The 18,822-nt window shown below is 32.7% G+C and overlaps 3 protein-coding genes and 1 long non-coding RNA gene across 4 annotated transcripts; 3 read left to right on the forward strand and 1 right to left on the reverse strand.

Moving 5' to 3' along the window:
- The first annotated feature begins 245 nt into the window (after positions 1-245).
- LOC7455022 (protein DMR6-LIKE OXYGENASE 1) lies at positions 246-2,997 on the forward strand. The gene is made up of 4 exons (XM_002317012.4): positions 246-528; positions 1,204-1,451; positions 1,684-2,005; positions 2,563-2,997. Exons 1-4 carry the CDS (start codon positions 301-303, stop codon positions 2,812-2,814), a joined length of 1,050 nt encoding a protein of 349 aa, XP_002317048.2. The 5' UTR covers positions 246-300; the 3' UTR covers positions 2,815-2,997.
- Positions 2,998-3,169: 172 nt separating this feature from the next.
- Positions 3,170-4,268, reverse strand: LOC112329136 (uncharacterized). Its single transcript, XR_002984613.2, has 2 exons — positions 4,023-4,268; positions 3,170-3,857 (listed from the first exon to the last, which is right to left on the reverse strand). It is a non-coding gene; the product is annotated as an uncharacterized LOC112329136 (long non-coding RNA).
- A 7,318-nt stretch (positions 4,269-11,586) lies between these two features.
- LOC18103454 (protein DMR6-LIKE OXYGENASE 1) lies at positions 11,587-13,533 on the forward strand. Its single transcript, XM_006377821.3, has 4 exons — positions 11,587-11,869; positions 12,137-12,384; positions 12,501-12,828; positions 12,975-13,533. The coding sequence occupies exons 1-4, from the start codon at positions 11,636-11,638 to the stop codon at positions 13,224-13,226; spliced, it is 1,062 nt and encodes a 353-aa protein (XP_006377883.2). The 5' UTR covers positions 11,587-11,635; the 3' UTR covers positions 13,227-13,533.
- A 3,532-nt stretch (positions 13,534-17,065) lies between these two features.
- On the forward strand, positions 17,066-18,753 carry LOC7489078 (caffeic acid 3-O-methyltransferase 1). Its single transcript, XM_002317014.4, has 4 exons — positions 17,066-17,508; positions 17,624-17,934; positions 18,110-18,177; positions 18,269-18,753. Exons 1-4 carry the CDS (start codon positions 17,117-17,119, stop codon positions 18,566-18,568), a joined length of 1,071 nt encoding a protein of 356 aa, XP_002317050.1. The 5' UTR covers positions 17,066-17,116; the 3' UTR covers positions 18,569-18,753.
- Positions 18,754-18,822: the final 69 nt, after the last annotated feature.

Genomic DNA, 18,822 nt, shown 5'->3' on the forward strand with positions numbered 1-18,822 from the left:
AAATGTATTAAAATAATGTTTTTTAAAAAATATTATTTTTGATATCAACACATCAAAACAACTTAGAAATAAAAAAAAAATTAATCTGAAGTAAAAAGGATATAATTTAATTTTTTTTAAAAATACTTTTAAAATATAAAAACAAATAAGTTATTAGATATTTATCAAATAAGGAAAGATTAAAATTGTGCCATGTGAAGAGCGATGGCTGTCGATTTCCTTCTATAAATACGGATACAAACTCCCCCACTTAGACCACAATACTCATTCTTGCTACCACTACTATTAATTCTTCTAATCATGTCGGCCACTATGTTGCAAGTAGCTGAAGGCCTCCTTGCTTTGCCAGGAGCCAAGCATCTTCCACACACCTATAAGGATCCCATTTCCAATCTTCCAACCCTCCCTGAGGCTCAGGTATCTGATAGCTCCATCCCCATCATTGACCTGGAAGCCCTTCATGGTCCTCGCCGCTCCGATATTGTCAAACAACTTGGCCAGGCATGCCAGCACAGAGGTTTCTTTGCGGTAGGAGCTTTTTTTTTCTTTCTTTCTTTTGAAAATTTTTCTGTTGGAGTTTATACTCGATGCTAGTTGTGCTAAATGGTATATGGTGGTGCTGGTTTTTCATGAATGGAAGGAATCATTTTCTTGAAAACTGGTTATAGCACCATGACATCTGCCCAGAACTAGGAAAGTGGAGAAGATAAGGAACCACACATGTAAAAGACAAGACTCCATTGCAAATACACAGCAAAGTAACAGCGCAGGTCCACATAGGCCAGCTATCGAATACCTTGTGGACATAGTACAGAAAAAGCCATAATAGTACAACTATGGACAGATTACAAGAAGGGTTAAACAGAAAATGAAAGAAAATAATTCTTGAAAATTACCAAATTAAAACAAAGCAAAATAAATCCTCTTCTGGATTACTTATGGGAAAAGAAATTATGCAAAATCTGCTATCTTCCAGAGTAATATAGTGGTCCTCTTATATGGAATTTTCATGGGAAGACATACAGTGTCTGGCAGTTGTTTCTGATGACCTTTAGCATCAACTTTGCCTCTCGCAGCATGCTACTGTTCTTGCTGTTAATTTTTTATTTTAGCAGTGGTTGTAGTTTGGTGTACTATATTCTCTTTGTATATGCTTGAAATCTAGCTAGTTCTAACAACTCTATTGTTTTTCCTCCTTGTCAGGTGAAGAATCATGGAATTCCAAGGACAGCGGTTAGCAACATATTCGACACAACAAGAGAATTCTTTCATCTGCCAAAGGAAGAAAGAATGAAATTCTACACTCCTGACCCTAACAGTGACATCAGGCTAATGAATGCTTATAAAGATGAGGTTGCAAATGTCTTTGTAGCAAGGGAATCTTTGAAGTTCCATTGCCACCCTGTTGAAAATTACGTGAATAAGTGGCCAACAAATCCTCCTTCCTTCAGGTAAACAAAAGCTAGCACACGTTATTATAATCTTTTTCTATAAAAATTCCTTTGTCATAATTGTCCCATCCGGTTCTTCGACAAACCCCTGACACGCGTGAGTCATGGAGGGTGTAGATAAGATAGTCTTGGCAGGCACCGATGCCCCTTGCACCAGCCCATTGGAGATTTTATAGTAATAGGAATTAGATTGTTTGGTGCTGCATGTGTGTTAACATTTGATTGCTGACAGGAAGTATGCCGCCGAGTATTTGACAAATGTGAGGAGGGTGGAGATAACACTACTTGGTGCAATATCAGAGAGCTTAGGCCTGGAAAGAGATTATATAGAGAAGAAATTGGGTGGACATTATGCATCTTTGAACTACTACGGAGCTTGTGAACAATCAGATCTCGAGCTTACTTATGGAGTGCGTGCGCATACTGATCCAACTATAATAACTATTCTATTGCAAGATGATGTGCCTGGACTTCAGGTTCTAAGTGAGGACAAATGGATGGATGTCAATCCCATTCCAGGCACAGTGGTTGTCCATGTTGGAGATCTGCTGCAGGTGATCATTTATATCTTTTCATATATATATAGTACTCTTAAGCTAGGTTTCCTTAATTGCTATTGACAGTCCAAGCCCTATTCAGGGAAACTACAATTAATTGTAGTATTTAATATAGACTTCTGGACCACCAAATTGGGTTAATGACTTTCTATATGACACTTGACTGTGTAGAAAAACACAACAAAATATTTGATTTTAACATTAATAAATGAAGGTACCATGTACATGTCATAAGCCTTTTCATATCAATTTTATGGTGTTTATACAATAAACATGAGTGGTTATTCAGTGAAAACCATAAAATTTCTCGATTTTCAAAGTGTATATGCGGCTTCCCAAAATCTTCGAAAATCCCAAACTTCCCCTGAACTAGTTATTTTCTGGGTACTTTTACGAAATGCTTCTCCTTGAATAAGAAAAACTACAGTCAGACCTTCCAATTCTACAGCCTTGGATTTCTCACTGTATGTTTGTAGGTAAAAATACTAGCATGCTACGTCTTGCTCTCCTTGTTGTGATAATTACTTTTTTCTCTTGTGTTTCTTTTGTATCAGGCAATTAGCAATCATAAATTCAAGAGTTTGCTCCATCAAGCTATGGTGAATTGTGAGAAGGAGCGTATGTCCATCGCCTCGTATTGCTATCCATCATCTGATGCCATGATTGGACCTCCTAAGAAGTTGATAGACAATGATCATCCTGCTGTCTATAAAGATTTCACGTTTAAAGAATTCAGTGAGCAAATGTGGAAAGTAATAACTTTTACTGATACGCGTTTGGACTCGTTCAAGTGTTCTACTGCCTGACCCTCAGCTTCTGAGATAGCATATGCACTTGTATAATAAGAGAACATGTAGCAGTTTTGCTGAATAATAAATATCTTTTAGTTGTTTTTAGTAAATAACTAATTTACACGGCAAGCTATACTGTAGTATGAATAAAAAAATTGAATAATTTTTTTTTTTAATGAATGTTCATGTTACATGAAATTATATGATATTGTCATAAAATTAAATTTAATCAATCAAATCTCTTAATCTGAATTCTTATCTAAATTTACTTTTTATCTAAACCAAATTTAAAATAAAATATGTAAAAATTGCCACATAAACCAATAACCCATTTGAATTTGTAAAAAATATATTTAACTTAAAACAATAATTTAAGTGTCATAATTCAATTTAATTTTTATTTTTTTTGCAGATATAAATAAATCAAATTACTGAAATCAAAAAATTAAACACTTATCCATCATATAAACCTTGTTATCAAATACAAGCTACTTGGATTTTTTATTACTTCCCATCCCACCACACGGTAACACAGCAGCTTCCACCCGTTCCTCTCTTCCCTGTGGCGGCACCGCCAGCCACCACTAACCATCCATTCTTCTCCACCACGTTACCAAACCAGATCATCCACCAGAAGCCACCACAAATTGACCCACCAACACCAGCAGCTCCACCCCACGACCAGCAGCCAGCGACACCTCATTCACACCAACCATCAGCTAAAAAAACTCATCTTCACCAACACTGAACAACAACAACAACAATGCCTCTATCTCCTCCACCTGAAAGAACAAAGACCCATTAACCCGAAGAGACCCTTCAACCTCCAGCAGATGTCCCACTCCAGCAGCACCAGCAACCCAAACCAGTCCCCATCATCATGAACCAAGCTAACCCACATTGTCCTCCAACTGTCACGCTATTGTCTCTTCTTTCCTTCGCCAACCACCAAAAGAAACAGCCCCGCTCCAGCCACACGGCAGCAGCGAGAAGTTTGAACTAAATCGCCACTCCAATCGACCAGGTTCTGCTCCTTCTATGGCAGTGATGAAAAACAGCTAAACCAGAAGACAGAAGAAGCAGCGGAGAGAGAGAAAAAAAAAATTAAAACTGACTGTTTATGTTAATTATTTGGATTTGCAGGTGATGGTGAAATTCATAGATAGCATAAAAAGAAAGAGGATGAAGAGCTGTTTTAGATCCCACTAATTTCCCCCTATTACCGGCAGCAACGCGTGGATTCACGTACAGGCAGTGGTGATGGCGTCTGAAGCCCACGTGCCGCCACAGCTCTTGCACTTCTATGAGTTCCAGCGGTTCTTCCATCATATTCCGACCATTTGGTTTTTTATCCAGAAGACGATTTGTTTAATTGTGTTTGATAATGTTCTATAAATATTTATAATTGTAGGGTGTGTTTTAATTAGTAAAATAAAGGGTCTGTGTTAACTCTTAGCGTGTGTGTTAGAACAAACAACAAACAAAAGAAATATATAAAAAATTTTTTTGCATGGTTAGCATTGTTTTATACATTTTTTTTTTTAGTAAAAAATACTTTATATAGGTTTTATTATAATTTAGAAACCGGCCCGGCCCGGCGGGTCGACCTGGGGCTGGAACTGAGTCGGGTTGAAGAAAAAATAGAGGAAAGAAAAACCCGATGACCCCGTTGACCCGGCAAGACCCGGTCAAAAACCAGGTTGCAACCCGTTGACTTTTGTTTTTTTTACTGAAACGACGTCGTTTTGATTTTAAAAAAAATTAACCCGGACGACCCAGTGATCCAGGCCTTGAACCGGGCCGGGTCTAAAAACTATGAGTTTTATAACATGTTTAGACAGCCCATCAACAAATTCATCCAAATAAAATGGCTATTAGATCTATATATATATATATAAAAAATCCATCATTTTTTATATTTTCTTAAAAGAACAATCACAAAGTTTTTTTTTAATAAAAGGAAAAAAGCTAATTTTTAATCATTGTAGAGTTCATTAAAGAATTCAACCCTCAATTATTTTAACTTTTGAGTTAGTAAATATCGCGGTTAATATTTTTAACTCTAGTATTAATAAACATGAAAATAAAGATAGATGATTCTATTAGAGAATCTAGATCACTAAAACATGAAATTATTTTCCCTTAAATCAATATTTCATAAATAATTAACACAATCAACATGTTTAATTTCTAGTATACATTTGCATGGAAAATGCACAGGAAAACGTAAAACCAAATGTAAAATTTGCATAGTCAATTCAATCGACATTGAAAATTTAGCTTTTAATTTCCAACGATACTTTGAATTATCTTTCATTATCTCTTACATCACGGCCAAATTCAATTGGTATTGTGGTCTATCAAAAAATGGCAAAGTTGTCCAAATAAAAAAAATAAAAAAAATATGAAACTCTACAGGTAGATGTATAGCAAGTAATAAGTGGAAAGTGATTTTTGAATTTGATGAGTGATTATTCAATAATCATTCTTCATGATTAATTGAGATTATATTAAAAAAATTTATTATTTTGTGTCTCATTCTTCTTCAAGAAATTTCAATCTCTGTTACTAGGAAGTGTTTGAAAATGTAATAACAGTTGTTTTTCAAAGTGTTTTTCACTCAAAAATACATCAAAATATTATTATTTTTTTAAAAAAATTATTTTTAACATCAACACATCAAAATCATCTGAAAAACATCAAAACAAATATTAATTTAAACTAAAAAATAAAAAAAATTAACTTTTTTAAAAAATACTTTTAAAATATAAAAACAAATATACCTAAATCATGCCCTCTACGGAGTCATATGTGTTATTAATGATGACTCTACTTAAATGAAGATGTTGATTCCATTAGAGAATCTAGTTCACTAAAACATGAAATTATCTTCTCTTGAATCAATATTTCATAAATAATTAACACAATCAACATGATTATTTCAATTTAATGCAATTTAATCAACATTAACAAATTCTTTTTGAAGTCTAGAATTTTCATTAAAAAAATATAGAATTAAACTAAGAATTACAGAAGGGCTTTTGGATTTTTTTTAAAATTATTACTAGTTATATGACCCGCGCGATGCCGCGGGTCAATTTTTTTGCATAAAAATTATTAAAAAACGCTAAGATCTACATGTGTTGGGTTTTTTTGCAAAGCTATACCCAATAGTCTCGGGTTTGGCTGCAACGCCTGACTTAAGAGTGATATTTATAATATTAATAATAACATTAAACTGGCATGACCCAAGTTTAAATGAGTCTAGCTGCAATACCGGACCCAATAGTCTTGGATGTGAGTCTGGCTGCAAGGTCGTGTCATAAAAGTATGATAATTAAATAGATTAATTAAAAAGAAAAAAACAAAGAAAAAAAACCAATGGGAAGAAAAAAACTAATGAAGAAAAAAAATCTGAATTAACTGGTTTAACCCATCAAACCTGAGATCCATGTCATGAAAGTCTGATAACTAAATAGAAAAATTTTTAATATCAACAAACTAAATAAAAACATTAATTAAAAAGAAAAAAAAAAGAAGGCATCAGCCTTTTCACCGTGGACTGCACTGTGCAGTCCACCGTGAAAGGCATAAAAAGAAATAAAAAGAAAAAAGAAATAAAAATAAAAGCATCAGTCTTTCACCGTGGATTGCATACAATATAAAAAGATGAAATCGGAAAAACAAAAACAATGAGGAAAAAGAAAAACAATCTGAATTAACTGGATTAACCCACCAAATCAGGTTAACCCGTCACACCTGGGATTCGTGTCATGAAAGTGTGATAGCTAAATAGAAAAAGATTTAAATAAAAATAGGAAAAAAACAAAAAAAAAAAAGACAGTTCAGCGTTTCACTATGCAGTGCACAGTGAAACATTGAGCACTTTTAGTATATGTTATAATTATAATTATAATATAATATAATAATAATTATTATTATATAAGTAAAAAAAAGATTAATTAAAGAGGACAAAGCAAAGAGAAAAAAAACCTACATGAAGAAAAAAACTAATGAAGAAAAAGAAAAAAAATCTGAATTAACTAGGTTAACCCATCAAACCTGGGATTCATGTCATGAAAGTCTGATAATTAAACAGAAAAAATTTAATATTAAAAAACTAAATTAAAAAAATAATTAAAAAAGACAAAAAGATAAAAAAAAACTAAAGGCATCAACTTTTTTACTTTGGACTGCACTGTGCAGTCCACAGTAAAAGGCTTAAAAAGGAAAAGAAAAAAAAATAAAGCCATACGCCACGGGTTATTTTTTTTCCTTGCATAAAAAACATCAAAAAAATACTAAGATCTAAGAGTGTTAGGTCTTTCAGTAAAGATATACCCAAAAGTCTTTGGTCTAGCTGCAACACTTGACCTAAGAATAATATTTATAATATTAATAATAATATTAAACTTACATGACTCAAGTTTAATTGAGTCTAGTTGCAACAGCGAACCCAAGAGTCTTGGATGTGGGTCTGGCTGCAAGGTCGTGTCATAAAAGTATGATAATTAAATAGATTAATTAAAAAGAAAAAAAAAAGAAAAAAAACCAACAGGAAGAAAAAACTAATGAAGAAAAAGAAAAAATATCTGAATTAACTGGGTTAACCCTTCAAACCAGGTTAACTCGTCAAACCTGAGATTCGCGTCATGAAAGTCTGATAATTAAATAGAAAGAAATTTAACATTAACAAACTAAACTAAATAAAAAGAGAAAAAAAAATTCAGGGTTAACTCGTCAAACCAGGTTAACCCGTCAAACTCGGGATCCGTGTCATGAAAGTCTGATAACTAAATAAAATAAAATTTAAAATTAACAAACTAAATTTAAAAAAAATTCATTAAAAGAAAAAAAACACAAAAAAAAAGCAAAATCCGGGATCCGTATCATGAAAATTTGTTAACTAAATAAAAAAAAATTAATATTAACAAACTAAATCAAACAAAAAAATTTTCATTAAAAAAACCAAATAAATAAAAAAAACGAAAAAAAAAAAACAACAGTTCTATAATATAATATAATATAATATATTAATAAGTGAAAGGTGTGGGGGAAGCTACTTTCCCCACGTAAGAGTATTACTTAACTTAATAATTATAATAATTATTAAGTGAAGGGGTTTGAATTACTTTTATTAGTTTTAAGCCACACGTTGGAGGCTGATCTAGAACTATTTTGACAATTGAAAAGACCAGGCATGTAAGGTGTGCCTTTCGAGGAAAATATATTATTTTGATGGCGTTTGATTTTTTGACTTCCATAGTTTCCAGTCAATATTCTTATCTTTTATAATAATTTAGCAACACTAACAGTACATTATAAGGTACCGAAACTTAAATTATGAGACTTGTCTATGCTCTGGAATGTGGCTGTGTGAGCCTTAATATATATATATATATATATATATATATATATATCCATTCCTATGAAGATCATGGTAAAATAAGTAATAAATAATTACTACTACTTTGAAGCTAAGGTATTGACAATTGGAAAGCATTGCTTTTGAATATTGATTTCAGCCATGTTTTTTTTCAAATTAATAGGTTTCAATAATATTTCTTGAATTATATATAATTAATAAATAATTGTATTAATATCAAATATATTAAAATATAATTGATTTTTCTAAATGGTTTTCCTATTAGAGTGTATTGACCAAGTTCATTCTCTAGATGTATACGAATACATCACTTTGTAGCTAAGGATCATGGAATGGAGACAATTCTATGCCTGAGAAGAAGAAAAACACAGCAAAAACAAAAGCCTGCGACGCCGGCATGTTTGTTTTGCCGGCAGTCACTAAAATCTAAAATATTTATACCATTCCAAGAAAGATCATAGAGTCCAATTAAGGATTTATACTTGTGTTTAATAAAAATTTACAGTTGGACTTTCTTGACCTACTTGGACTCTTTCTTTCTTCTTTTTTTCCCAACAAACAGCCTAAATTTGAATTAATTTTAAACACAAAAACATATTACCATATAAAATAAATAAAAACTATTTAATAAAAAAATATCTTTGCTTTTTACAACTTTTTTAATACACCTCAACAATAAATAAATTAAGATAATGTTTAATGGGTGCCTTGGAGACACCATTAGCTAGCTTTTTCCTTGTTTTATTTCTCATATTTAAATATATTTAACTCCATATAATCCTAATATATTAAGTATGCTTAAAAGATGAAGAAAACATGCAAATGTAGACATACAATGCCTTTGGGATTTTCCACAGTCCCTTCATTTTTTCGCCATCCTTATATCTAGAACTACTATATATTTTGAATCTTGAAAAACATGCACGATATGACATAATTTGGAGAAGAAAATGTTACTTTGATGGCGTTTGATTCCTGCAATTTGGAGGACAATATGTTCCTTTCCTTTTTAATAATCTCATAAGTCTCCTACATGTAATTAATAAAGCTTAAATAGTAAAACTCCTCTAGAATGTGAAGACATGAGCCGTCATATTTTTTTATGATTCAAGAATATAATAATCCATAAATTCTCGGAATTATAAATTAAAACTGATCACTAATTATCCACAATTATGAAGTTCATATATAGGAGTAGTAAGCAGACAAATAATTAAAATTTGACAAACTATATCCGCCAGAGAGAAGAACATAATAATTAATTAGTCGTGGAGCATTATTTCAGAAAATCAATGGAAACGTCTTTACTTGAGTGATATCTCATCTTGGGAAAAAAAAAACAATAGCATACGACAGCTAGCGTGGACCAAATTATTACATGCACCTGATTATCGGTTCGGTTCAAAAGATTTGTTCAGATAGTAGAATGAAATTTTCTGCTGTGCAATGCTTCAAAGATAAGGTTGAATATTGCTACAACAACTTCAAATTATTGGTTACTTATTTCTTTTGGACAAACGAGAATGTTTATGTTGATGTAATTTATTCACACAAAATAAATTAAATTCGACTAAAATCATATATAGTAATTTGAAATCATACAAGAAAAAAAATATTAAAGATAGAGCCTTTGTAGATGTTGACAAAGAAGATGGGGAGTTTTTAGAGCCTTTGTAGATGTTGACAAAGAAGATGGGGAGTTTTTGAGATAAATGTTTCTTGATCTTAGAGTTTGTTTGGGATTGTAGTAGCGGTGCCGGTTCAAAGTGTTTAGAAATACATCAACATGAAGTGTTTTTACTTTTTTAAAAAATTATTTTTTACATGAGTACATCAAAACGATTTGAAAACGAAAAAAAATATTTTAAGTAAAATTAAAATTTAAAATTTTTGAGAATGCGGTTTCCACCGCGTATCCAAACATAGTTTTAATACATGATAATCAACAGTTAAGAAATTATTTTAACTCAAATATTTATATTATTAGGTAAATGAATAGTTTTATATTATTTTTTTACATGTCTTTACATAAAAAATTTTAAAGTTAAAGTTTTTATTAACTCATTAAAAGAGAATAATAGTGGTGAGTTTCTAAACTCATTATCTTTTAATTATTAATTATTTGGTTGTTTAAAACTTGGTTCAATCTAAAATCTTAAATTATTAAGTGAAAGTCCAATAAATAATTCTATATAACTTTTTAATAAACCTCTTTAAATAAAAATAAAAGTTCAACGCATAATTATTTAATTAAAACTTATATTTATAAATTTAATTAGAAGAAAAAAAGAGTAATAAAATTCAAATTCCTCATCACGGGGTTATTAAATATATAATATCATTTTTATCTCTTGGTAAATAACTTGAGAACTTAATTACGTAATTGGATAAAACCCACCAAAAGTTTTTACTGCACAATAAAACTTATAATTTTACACTTAATTAACGATTTCAGACTTACGGATAATACTGATTATAAAACATAACCTATTTTTTAAAAAAAAAAGTTTATTGCAAATAAAACTTATAATTATAGTGTTGTCCTGATCAATGGAGAACATATTTTTAGATGTTAACCTACTTGATAGACAAGTCTTGCAAAAAAAGTATCATTTCGATGCTTTCAGCAACTTTAGAATTTCATGCGCAACAAGTCTCCGAGTGGGCTTAACTAGCCATCCGCAACCTTTTTGAATAGTCTGGACGGCAAACCGGATCGGTGGCGTATAGCTGAACAAGAGTACAAGACTTTTCTCCATTACAAATAATGGTATGCCTCAAATTAACGTGTAGGTGTAGATTAAACGAAGGCTTCTCTGAATGGAAGGAAAAGAGAAATTCAATTCCGTGAAATCTTTTGTTGGCTTGAAGAAGGCCCGAATCAAAAGCCTTCGGAGATCCGTTTCGGGCATAATGGCTTTAAAATTATATTCCACAAAAGGTAGTTTCCTGTAGAAGCTTAGGAGGAAAAGCTTACAACATAGTTATAAAACCTTTGTCCATCATTCGGATCAATATAAAACAACGTTGTTACGAGAGAAACAAAAATTACTATATCTCATTAAGGCTAGATTTCATTAAGGTTTTAATTCACAGATCAATTGAATTTATCCGGTTTAATCTTCATGATCAAATCAAACCTGAAAGACCGGGCGGCGCTGAGTTCTGTAGCAATAATCAAAGGGCGAAGAGATCCTCCATTGCGGCAACTGCAAGGCATTCATTCTAGTCCAACAAAAATAATTTTTTATCTTCGAGTCCACTAAACAATTCAAAAGGTGGACAAAATGACAATTCACCTGGACTGGCACCACCAAGTTGGGGGCCAGCAAAACAGTAGCCCCCTCGATGGTTGCTTCCTCCTATAAATAGGGGTATGCATACATATTCTCTTCATCACACTCACTAGCCACATATCCACAGAATTTCCCTGCATTTCAAATTTTAGTCATGGCTCCCACAAAGGCAGTAGTAGCCGATGATCACCTTGCATTACCCGCAGGGGGCAAAAATACTCCACTAACCAACACCATTCCCATTTCCAATGTTCAAACCGATATCTATGGGCTTGAGATCTGGGAGGGTACCCTCCCCATCATCGACCTGGGAGGCATTCATGGTCCTCGCCGCTCTGACACCATCAAACAGCTTGGCCATGCATGCCAACACTATGGTGGCTTTATGGTAGTTACCTAGCTATGCTTACATGTGTGTGTGTATTGCATGTGGAAACCATCAAAATTATTATAGAAAACGTCACTGAGAAAATGTGTTTTAACTTAATTCAATGTCTTCGGTTCAATCAAGGCACCGAAAAAGTGTAATCGAATATTTTTTTCATTCATCTTTGGTACCTCTTTCTTTGAGCATCTATAACATCTTTACCTCTGACCAAATATTGTGAAGTGTAAATAACTTCGTGTTCTAATAATTAATGTGTCGTATTATCAGCTGAAGAACCATGGCATTTCAGAGAGATTGTTGAATGACATAATGAGCAAAGCAAGAGAGTTCTTCCATCTGCCAGAAGAAGAAAGGATGAAATTATACTCTCCTGACCCTACCAGCCTTATCAGGCTTGCTACTGGCTTTAAGGACGATAATCAGAATGTCTTCGTCTCGAGGGAATCGTTGAAATTTCATTGTCATCCTATTGAAAATTATGAGAATCTATGGCCTACAAATCCTCCATCCTACAGGTAATATTTCATGGAAAGATTAAACAAGAATTCAATCTGGTGTTTTTAAATCTGGATGGACTAATTTAGTAGCTTTTTTCAGCTATTACTAAGTTATAATATTTTATTGTTTACAGGGAGGTTGTATCCGAGTATTGTGTAGCTGCTAAAAGGGCAGAGATAACACTACTTGAAGCTGTATTCGAGGGCTTAGGCATGGAAAGGAAATCTATAGACCAGATATTGGACAACCATGGACAATACGCTTCTCTAAACTACTATCCGACGTGTGACAAGTCAAATCTTGGGCTCACTTTTGGACTTCGTGGTCACACTGACCCCACTATACTCACCATGCTACTGCCAGATGAGGTGCCTGGGCTTGAAATTCTACAAGATGGTGACTGGGTACCTGTCAAGCCTATTCCTAACACCTTGATTGTCCATGTTGGTGACGTGCTTCAGGTCATTTACTCTCTTTATATCTACTTTCTTTTAGAATTATTCATTCAAGGCAAAAAGAAACATGAAAAATCACCGGTTAGACTTGTATGTGATAAAGCATGTGACGGACTACATAGCTAATTTTATATCTTAATTTTTCTTATCAGGGGCTTAGCAATTGCCGATACAAGAGTTTGCTCCATCGAGTTATTGTCAATTCTGAGAAAGAACGTTTATCCATTGCTTCATATTGCTATCCATCAAATGATACTCAAATGGGGCCTCCTAAGGAATTGATCGATGATGATCATCCATTGATTTATAAAGATTACACCTACGAAGAATTCTACACTACAATGTGGAAACAAAGACTTCCAGATGCCTCCCGCTTGGACTCATTCAAAGTTTCTGCTGCTTAATCCCATCTTCTCCACTACCGTTCCTATGTTTAGAAGATGCTTGGGATGCATGCTGCTTTTATCGATCCTCTCTCTTCTTCTTTTTTTCTTTTCTTTTCGTTTTGTGTGTGAGATCGATGGCATGCAATTAATTACTTTGAATAAATCTCAAGCATTTTGTAACTTTTTCTTTTTTGGTTACTAAGCACTGTACCATAAAAGGTGATGAATCTTGTAGCAAGTGGCATATGATCACTTGATCCCTTTTAAGATGCATGCTAGCTGTTATGATATTACCTGAAATAAAAACGTTTCTGTTTTCATGAAATGTTGAGCTTTATGCTGGATGATGGCATAATTTATCCTTTTCCTTTTCAATACATACGAGTTCATCCCTAACTTAATTTGTAACCGATAATGTTTCAATATCTAATATACTAAAAAATAAGAGTTTTTTTTGTGGTTGGATTAAGGATTAATCAAATATTTATTCAAATAACTCTCTTCTTCAAAAAAAATATATATATATATCTCTTGATAACTGTCATTGAATACCTATAAAAAAAAAGTCAGTAATGTTATAAAAAAAAGACATAATCTAGAAAGCATTAAATTCTAAGAACAAGGTTGTTCTTTTGTTGAATATAGATGTGATTTTTTAATGTAAAATCTTTAACCTCTTGCCTAGGTAGCTCAAGAAATATTTATAGCCTATGAACATTATTTTTTTCTTCAGTGAATGAGCTGAAAAGTCATTTTATCTTATAAAATTAACAAGAAACAAATGTCTCTTACACATATATTAATAAGGGAATATCATACATTAATGAAGAAAGATATCCCTTACACATGCTAAAGAGGAAAAAAGTAGTTGGGCTTAAGACACTCGTTAAGCCGATGAACATCAGGTCATATTATTGTGCTAAAAAAAGGTAGGGCCCAAGGAGTCAGGCACACCCCATGTGGATGTGGTTGGGCTCGGGCACACTTGTTATATGATAAGAGTTATATGATAACTAGGATTAATTAAAAAAAAGATTAGAGAAGATAAGGGTTATTGCCACACATAAAAAAAATGAACATGCATGTAAGATTAACTCTATAAGCAGGTGTAACAAGCCATGTAATTAAAGGCAGCAACAACTCTTGTGAACGTGAGATTATGGAAAGAGCCTTGAAAGATGAAAGGTTATCAGTAGTTGACAGACAATTAATGAAAGAATCATACAACTGATTATATAAGACAGATTACAAGGAACATTGACAACAACAACTCAAACTCAAATCACTGCAATGCAGTTTCATCAAGTTCTCAGGACCTTTCAAACCTGAAATCAATAGGCGATAATTCGTAAGCGATAGTTTGTAGATGATAACTCTATAGGCGATAGTCAACTTCCTTTATAATCAGTAAACTTGTAGTTTCAATTTCATATACCAAAAAGATGTTTCATTATCTAGGAGTTTCAATTCGTGGATATAATCAAAGTATGAATTACTCTATAAATATAAGTATTCATTTCATAAGTTATTGAGTTTACTTTACATTGAAGTTGTTTTAATTATATAGTTACTTATTCAGTTGAACTACTATTTGTATGAAGTAAATTTAATCAAATTAATACTCGTGTAATTCTGTAATACAAATTTAAAATTACTTGAGTAAATCTAGAATTAATTTCTAAGTTCAAACCAATTAACTTATAACTTCAATCTTAAGTTGCAAATTAAGTCCTTTTAATTGAGATAAACACAAAAAAACATATATCAAACATCGGGTATGCAACATAATCCCACATGTATCTGATATGGATCTAATGATTTGACTCATGATTATTATGGGCTTGTGATAAAATTGAACATCAAATATTAAAAAATATCAATAAATCTTGTTTCATCAGTAACGGGAAAAAATAATAATTAAGATCCCTTCTATCTAAGTTTTTGTGATGGAAGGGAGAGTGAAGGTTTTGGAAATACAAGTAATGTGTCACCGTCTAGATTTATGTTAGTCATAGAAGGATTTCGGTTGCAATTTTCGGTCACAAATATATATATATTTTTTTTTGACGTGTGGGATTCAATGAAAGGTCATTTGCTTGAATTTAATTTAATTTCTAGGAATTTTTTCACATGGGAAAATGAATGTGAAAAGTAATGTCATTAATTTCATTAATAAATTAAGTAAATTTAAATTGACAGCAAAATTAGGTGAGAAAAGGGAAAGTGTCCGTGACAGAAATTTCTTTTTATTTTTACTCCTACTACTTTCATGTTGTAAACTGTACAAGACAAGAGGAAATATTGTAAAAAGTAGTATGAACAAGAAATATACACTGCCCAAATTCCTAACAAGTAGTCGTTCAAATCTGACACCCTTCACTGTCGAAAGCAGCGGTCACGAACATTTGCCTATGATTCTTACACTTTTGGCACATTTTATTGGAAACTCATAACACTGCTTTCTGACTATTCTGGCGATATCATATTCATGCAGCGTGCAAGTATTTCCTCGATAGACTGTTGAGTGAGGACATGAGGAGACTAAAATATGGTCTCTATGATGCTGTAGCAGCTTTTGCAAATTGATCGTCTAGAACCAATTTTTTTGCTTGGGATGTTGTTAGAAAACGAACGCATGAGAAGGAAACATAATACGAGAATTATCAAATCAAACGTGCTAGCTAGAAAGGTCAAGCCACCCCAACGAATATATTCCAAATTGGACTACGTAATCTTGGACTGTGGTAGAACAGAAAATTCAAAATTATCCAGTCTTAAGGTCTCAATATCTTCTTTTTGTAAGTTAACAAACAAGAGGAGTGATGGCAATTGTCTGTAGTATTCTAGTACTTCTTGAACAAAAATAGACTAGCGTTGAATGTTCAACGGATTGTTTTACGACAATATCCATACGTTCAAAATCAGGAAAATACCCTAACACAGTAAGAGTTTTTATGAAAATAAACATAACTTTTAATTTAATAATTGAATTATGTTGAAATTTTATAAGTGTCTTCTAGAAGCTCAATTCTATATGTGGTTGGCAGGCCAACGAAAATCAAGATTGAGAACATGTTGAATTTGATTCAAAAGATGTTGTTTAGAAGTTTTTATTATTATTTTTTTATATTTTGTATTAAGTGTATTAATTCTTTAAATTTTAGTAGTGCGGTGCATGTTATTTTTTAAAGTATTTTTTATTTGAAATGTATCAAAATAATTTTTTTAATTTTTATTATTAGTACATTAAAATTAAAAAAATAATTTAATATTTTTTTAAGAAAAACATAATTTTAAAACATACTAAATCCAAATACAAAAACAAATTTGAACATTCCACATAGAACTACAAAATATCGGACTTTTCAGACAAGTGTGCAGTCAAAAATTCTTCATTTTGTATAAAAAACAATTGAAGAGACGTGATAACGTTTGTCCTCACATAGAAAAGTCTTGATGGCAAGCTGTCTGTACTTCTTTTATTATTATTATTAACAAATAAACTAAAGGCCGTGGTTTTTTTTACTGTAGATAGAGATGCAATTCACCGTGGAAAGTTTTACTAGCAATTTTATGCATAGTTTTCAAACCTGGTTTGGTCAAGCTAATTGATCTGAGATCTGATTGATTCAGGATTAGAATTAGATTAGGTTAAAAAAAAATAAAAAATAAAAAAAATTCAATGTGACCCGGCAAGACTCAATCAAGACTCAGTTACAATATGTTAATTTTTGTTTTTTTATTAAAACGACATCGTTTTGATCTTTTAAAAAAAAAATTTAACCAGGCCGACCCGGTCACAACCCGGAACCCGGGTCTTGAACCAGGCCGGCCACCAAGCCAAGTCTTAAAACTATGATTTTATGGGTTAATAACACCTTTCCTTTTCCAATTGCAAGCAAAAACAAATGGCAACCTCAACCAATGAGGAAGACTATCATCTCCAGTATGCTATGCAACTTTCAAGTGCATCAGTGCTGCCTCTGGTTTTGAAAGCAGCAATAGAGCTAGGTGTGTTTGAGATAATAGAAAAGGCTGGTCCAGATGCCTTGCTCTCAGCTTCAGATATTGTCGCTCAATTTCCCACACAAAACAACCCGGTAGCCCATATTCTGCTAGACCGTAACCTCTGCCTGCTCGCAAGCCATTCTATTCTTACTTGCTCAGTGTCCACCAAGAAGATTCAGGATGGTCATTCCCAGAGGTTATATGGATTAGCACCTGTGGCCAAATACTTTACGAAGAACCAGGATGGAGGATCGTTGAGTCCCTTTTTAGCTATGATTATGATGGATATGTGGTAAGAGACTTCATAAGTATTGCTTCTTTCATATATTCTATTTTTGTTGTCGAATTGTTTGTTGCTATAGTTAGTTTGTGATTTTTCTTCTTCTTTCACTATGAAATAACAACAGGTACCACTTAAAAGACGCAGTTCTGGAAGGGGGGATTCCATTTGAAAAGGCTCACGGGATAAATTCTGCAGAATATCTAAAAAAAGATGCAAGATTTTGTGAGCTATTCAGCAGTTCCATGAAAAGTTTCAACGTTACATTTATGGAGACAATTCTGGACATATATGATGGATTTGAAGGTGTAAAATGCTTGGTGGATGTGGGTGGTGGCAATGGTTCTATCCTTAACATGATCATTACCAAGTACCCTGCAATTAAGGGTATCAACTATGATTTGGCTTCAGTTGTGGAAAGCTCACCATCCTACCCAGGTATTGATCTTTTGTTTTGATCTTTTATTTTAACTTATTACTTACATATCGAAAGGATGCTTGCCTATTCTTGAAGTTGAAACGCGACTAGTAGGAAAACTGCATTGATACAGTTGTTTGATCATTTACTTAAAGTGTACAAAATTGAGCAGTCTGAACAAGTTTTGTTCTGTAGGAATTGAGCATGTCGCGGGGGACGGATTCGTAACAATTCCGAAAGGAGGAGATGCCATTTTCATGAAGGTAATAAGATTTGATACTAGTGAAGTTTTAACAAATTGTTAGCTACATACCTCTGTTAGGGAACTGAAAATGATATTTTTGAATGAAACAGTGGATAACTCACAACTGGGATGATGAGCACTTGCTAAAACTGCTAAAGAATTGTTATGAAGCTTTACCAGACAACGGAAAAGTTATAGTGGTGGATATGGTAGTTCCAGAAACCCCTGAAACCAATGTTAAAGCTAAAAGCATGCTACAGAATTATTTGTTCATAACAAGCATGAGTCCGCAAGGAAAAGAAAGGACAGAAAAAGAATTTGAAACCTTGGGAAAGGAAGCTGGATTTTCTCATATTCGAGTTGCTTGTTTTGTTTGTAATTTTTCAGTAGTGGAGTTTATAAAAAAATAAGTGCATAATTACTGTTGTAGTTACATCAGCTTACCCAATTGCTCATGTGGTTGCATTTCAGAAGCTGATGATCAATTCTCATAGAACTCAAATCTCTAGTGAGTGTAGCTCTTGGATTTTGGTGAGGAAGTAGTTCATAAATGTTGAATGTATTGGAAAATCAATGAATGTTGAATTTATCAGCAGATTAGCAAGAGTCAACCATAATTTATTTGTTTAGCTCCGGAAACTGGACTTGGCAGCACAGCAAGTTC

This window comes from Populus trichocarpa, chromosome 11, assembly GCF_000002775.5.
Source record: "Populus trichocarpa isolate Nisqually-1 chromosome 11, P.trichocarpa_v4.1, whole genome shotgun sequence".
NCBI classification, from domain to species: Eukaryota; Viridiplantae; Streptophyta; class Magnoliopsida; order Malpighiales; family Salicaceae; genus Populus; species Populus trichocarpa.

Excerpts from the sequence above, each read along its gene's own strand:
- LOC7455022 (XM_002317012.4), top strand. The coding sequence starts at position 301 with ATGTCGGCCACTATGTTGCAAGTAGCTGAAGGCCTCCTTGCTTTGCCA. Across the intron at positions 1,452-1,683 it reads ACAAATCCTCCTTCCTTCAG|GAAGTATGCCGCCGAGTATT; the intron begins GTAAACAAAAGC and ends GATTGCTGACAG. Across the intron at positions 2,006-2,562 it reads ATGTTGGAGATCTGCTGCAG|GCAATTAGCAATCATAAATT; the intron begins GTGATCATTTAT and ends CTTTTGTATCAG.
- LOC7489078 (XM_002317014.4), top strand. The coding sequence starts at position 17,117 with ATGGCAACCTCAACCAATGAGGAAGACTATCATCTCCAGTATGCTATG. Across the intron at positions 17,509-17,623 it reads ATGATTATGATGGATATGTG|GTACCACTTAAAAGACGCAG; the intron begins GTAAGAGACTTC and ends AAATAACAACAG. Across the intron at positions 18,178-18,268 it reads GAGATGCCATTTTCATGAAG|TGGATAACTCACAACTGGGA; the intron begins GTAATAAGATTT and ends TGAATGAAACAG.
- LOC18103454 (XM_006377821.3), top strand. The coding sequence starts at position 11,636 with ATGGCTCCCACAAAGGCAGTAGTAGCCGATGATCACCTTGCATTACCC. Across the intron at positions 11,870-12,136 it reads AACACTATGGTGGCTTTATG|CTGAAGAACCATGGCATTTC; the intron begins GTAGTTACCTAG and ends TCGTATTATCAG. Across the intron at positions 12,385-12,500 it reads ACAAATCCTCCATCCTACAG|GGAGGTTGTATCCGAGTATT; the intron begins GTAATATTTCAT and ends TATTGTTTACAG.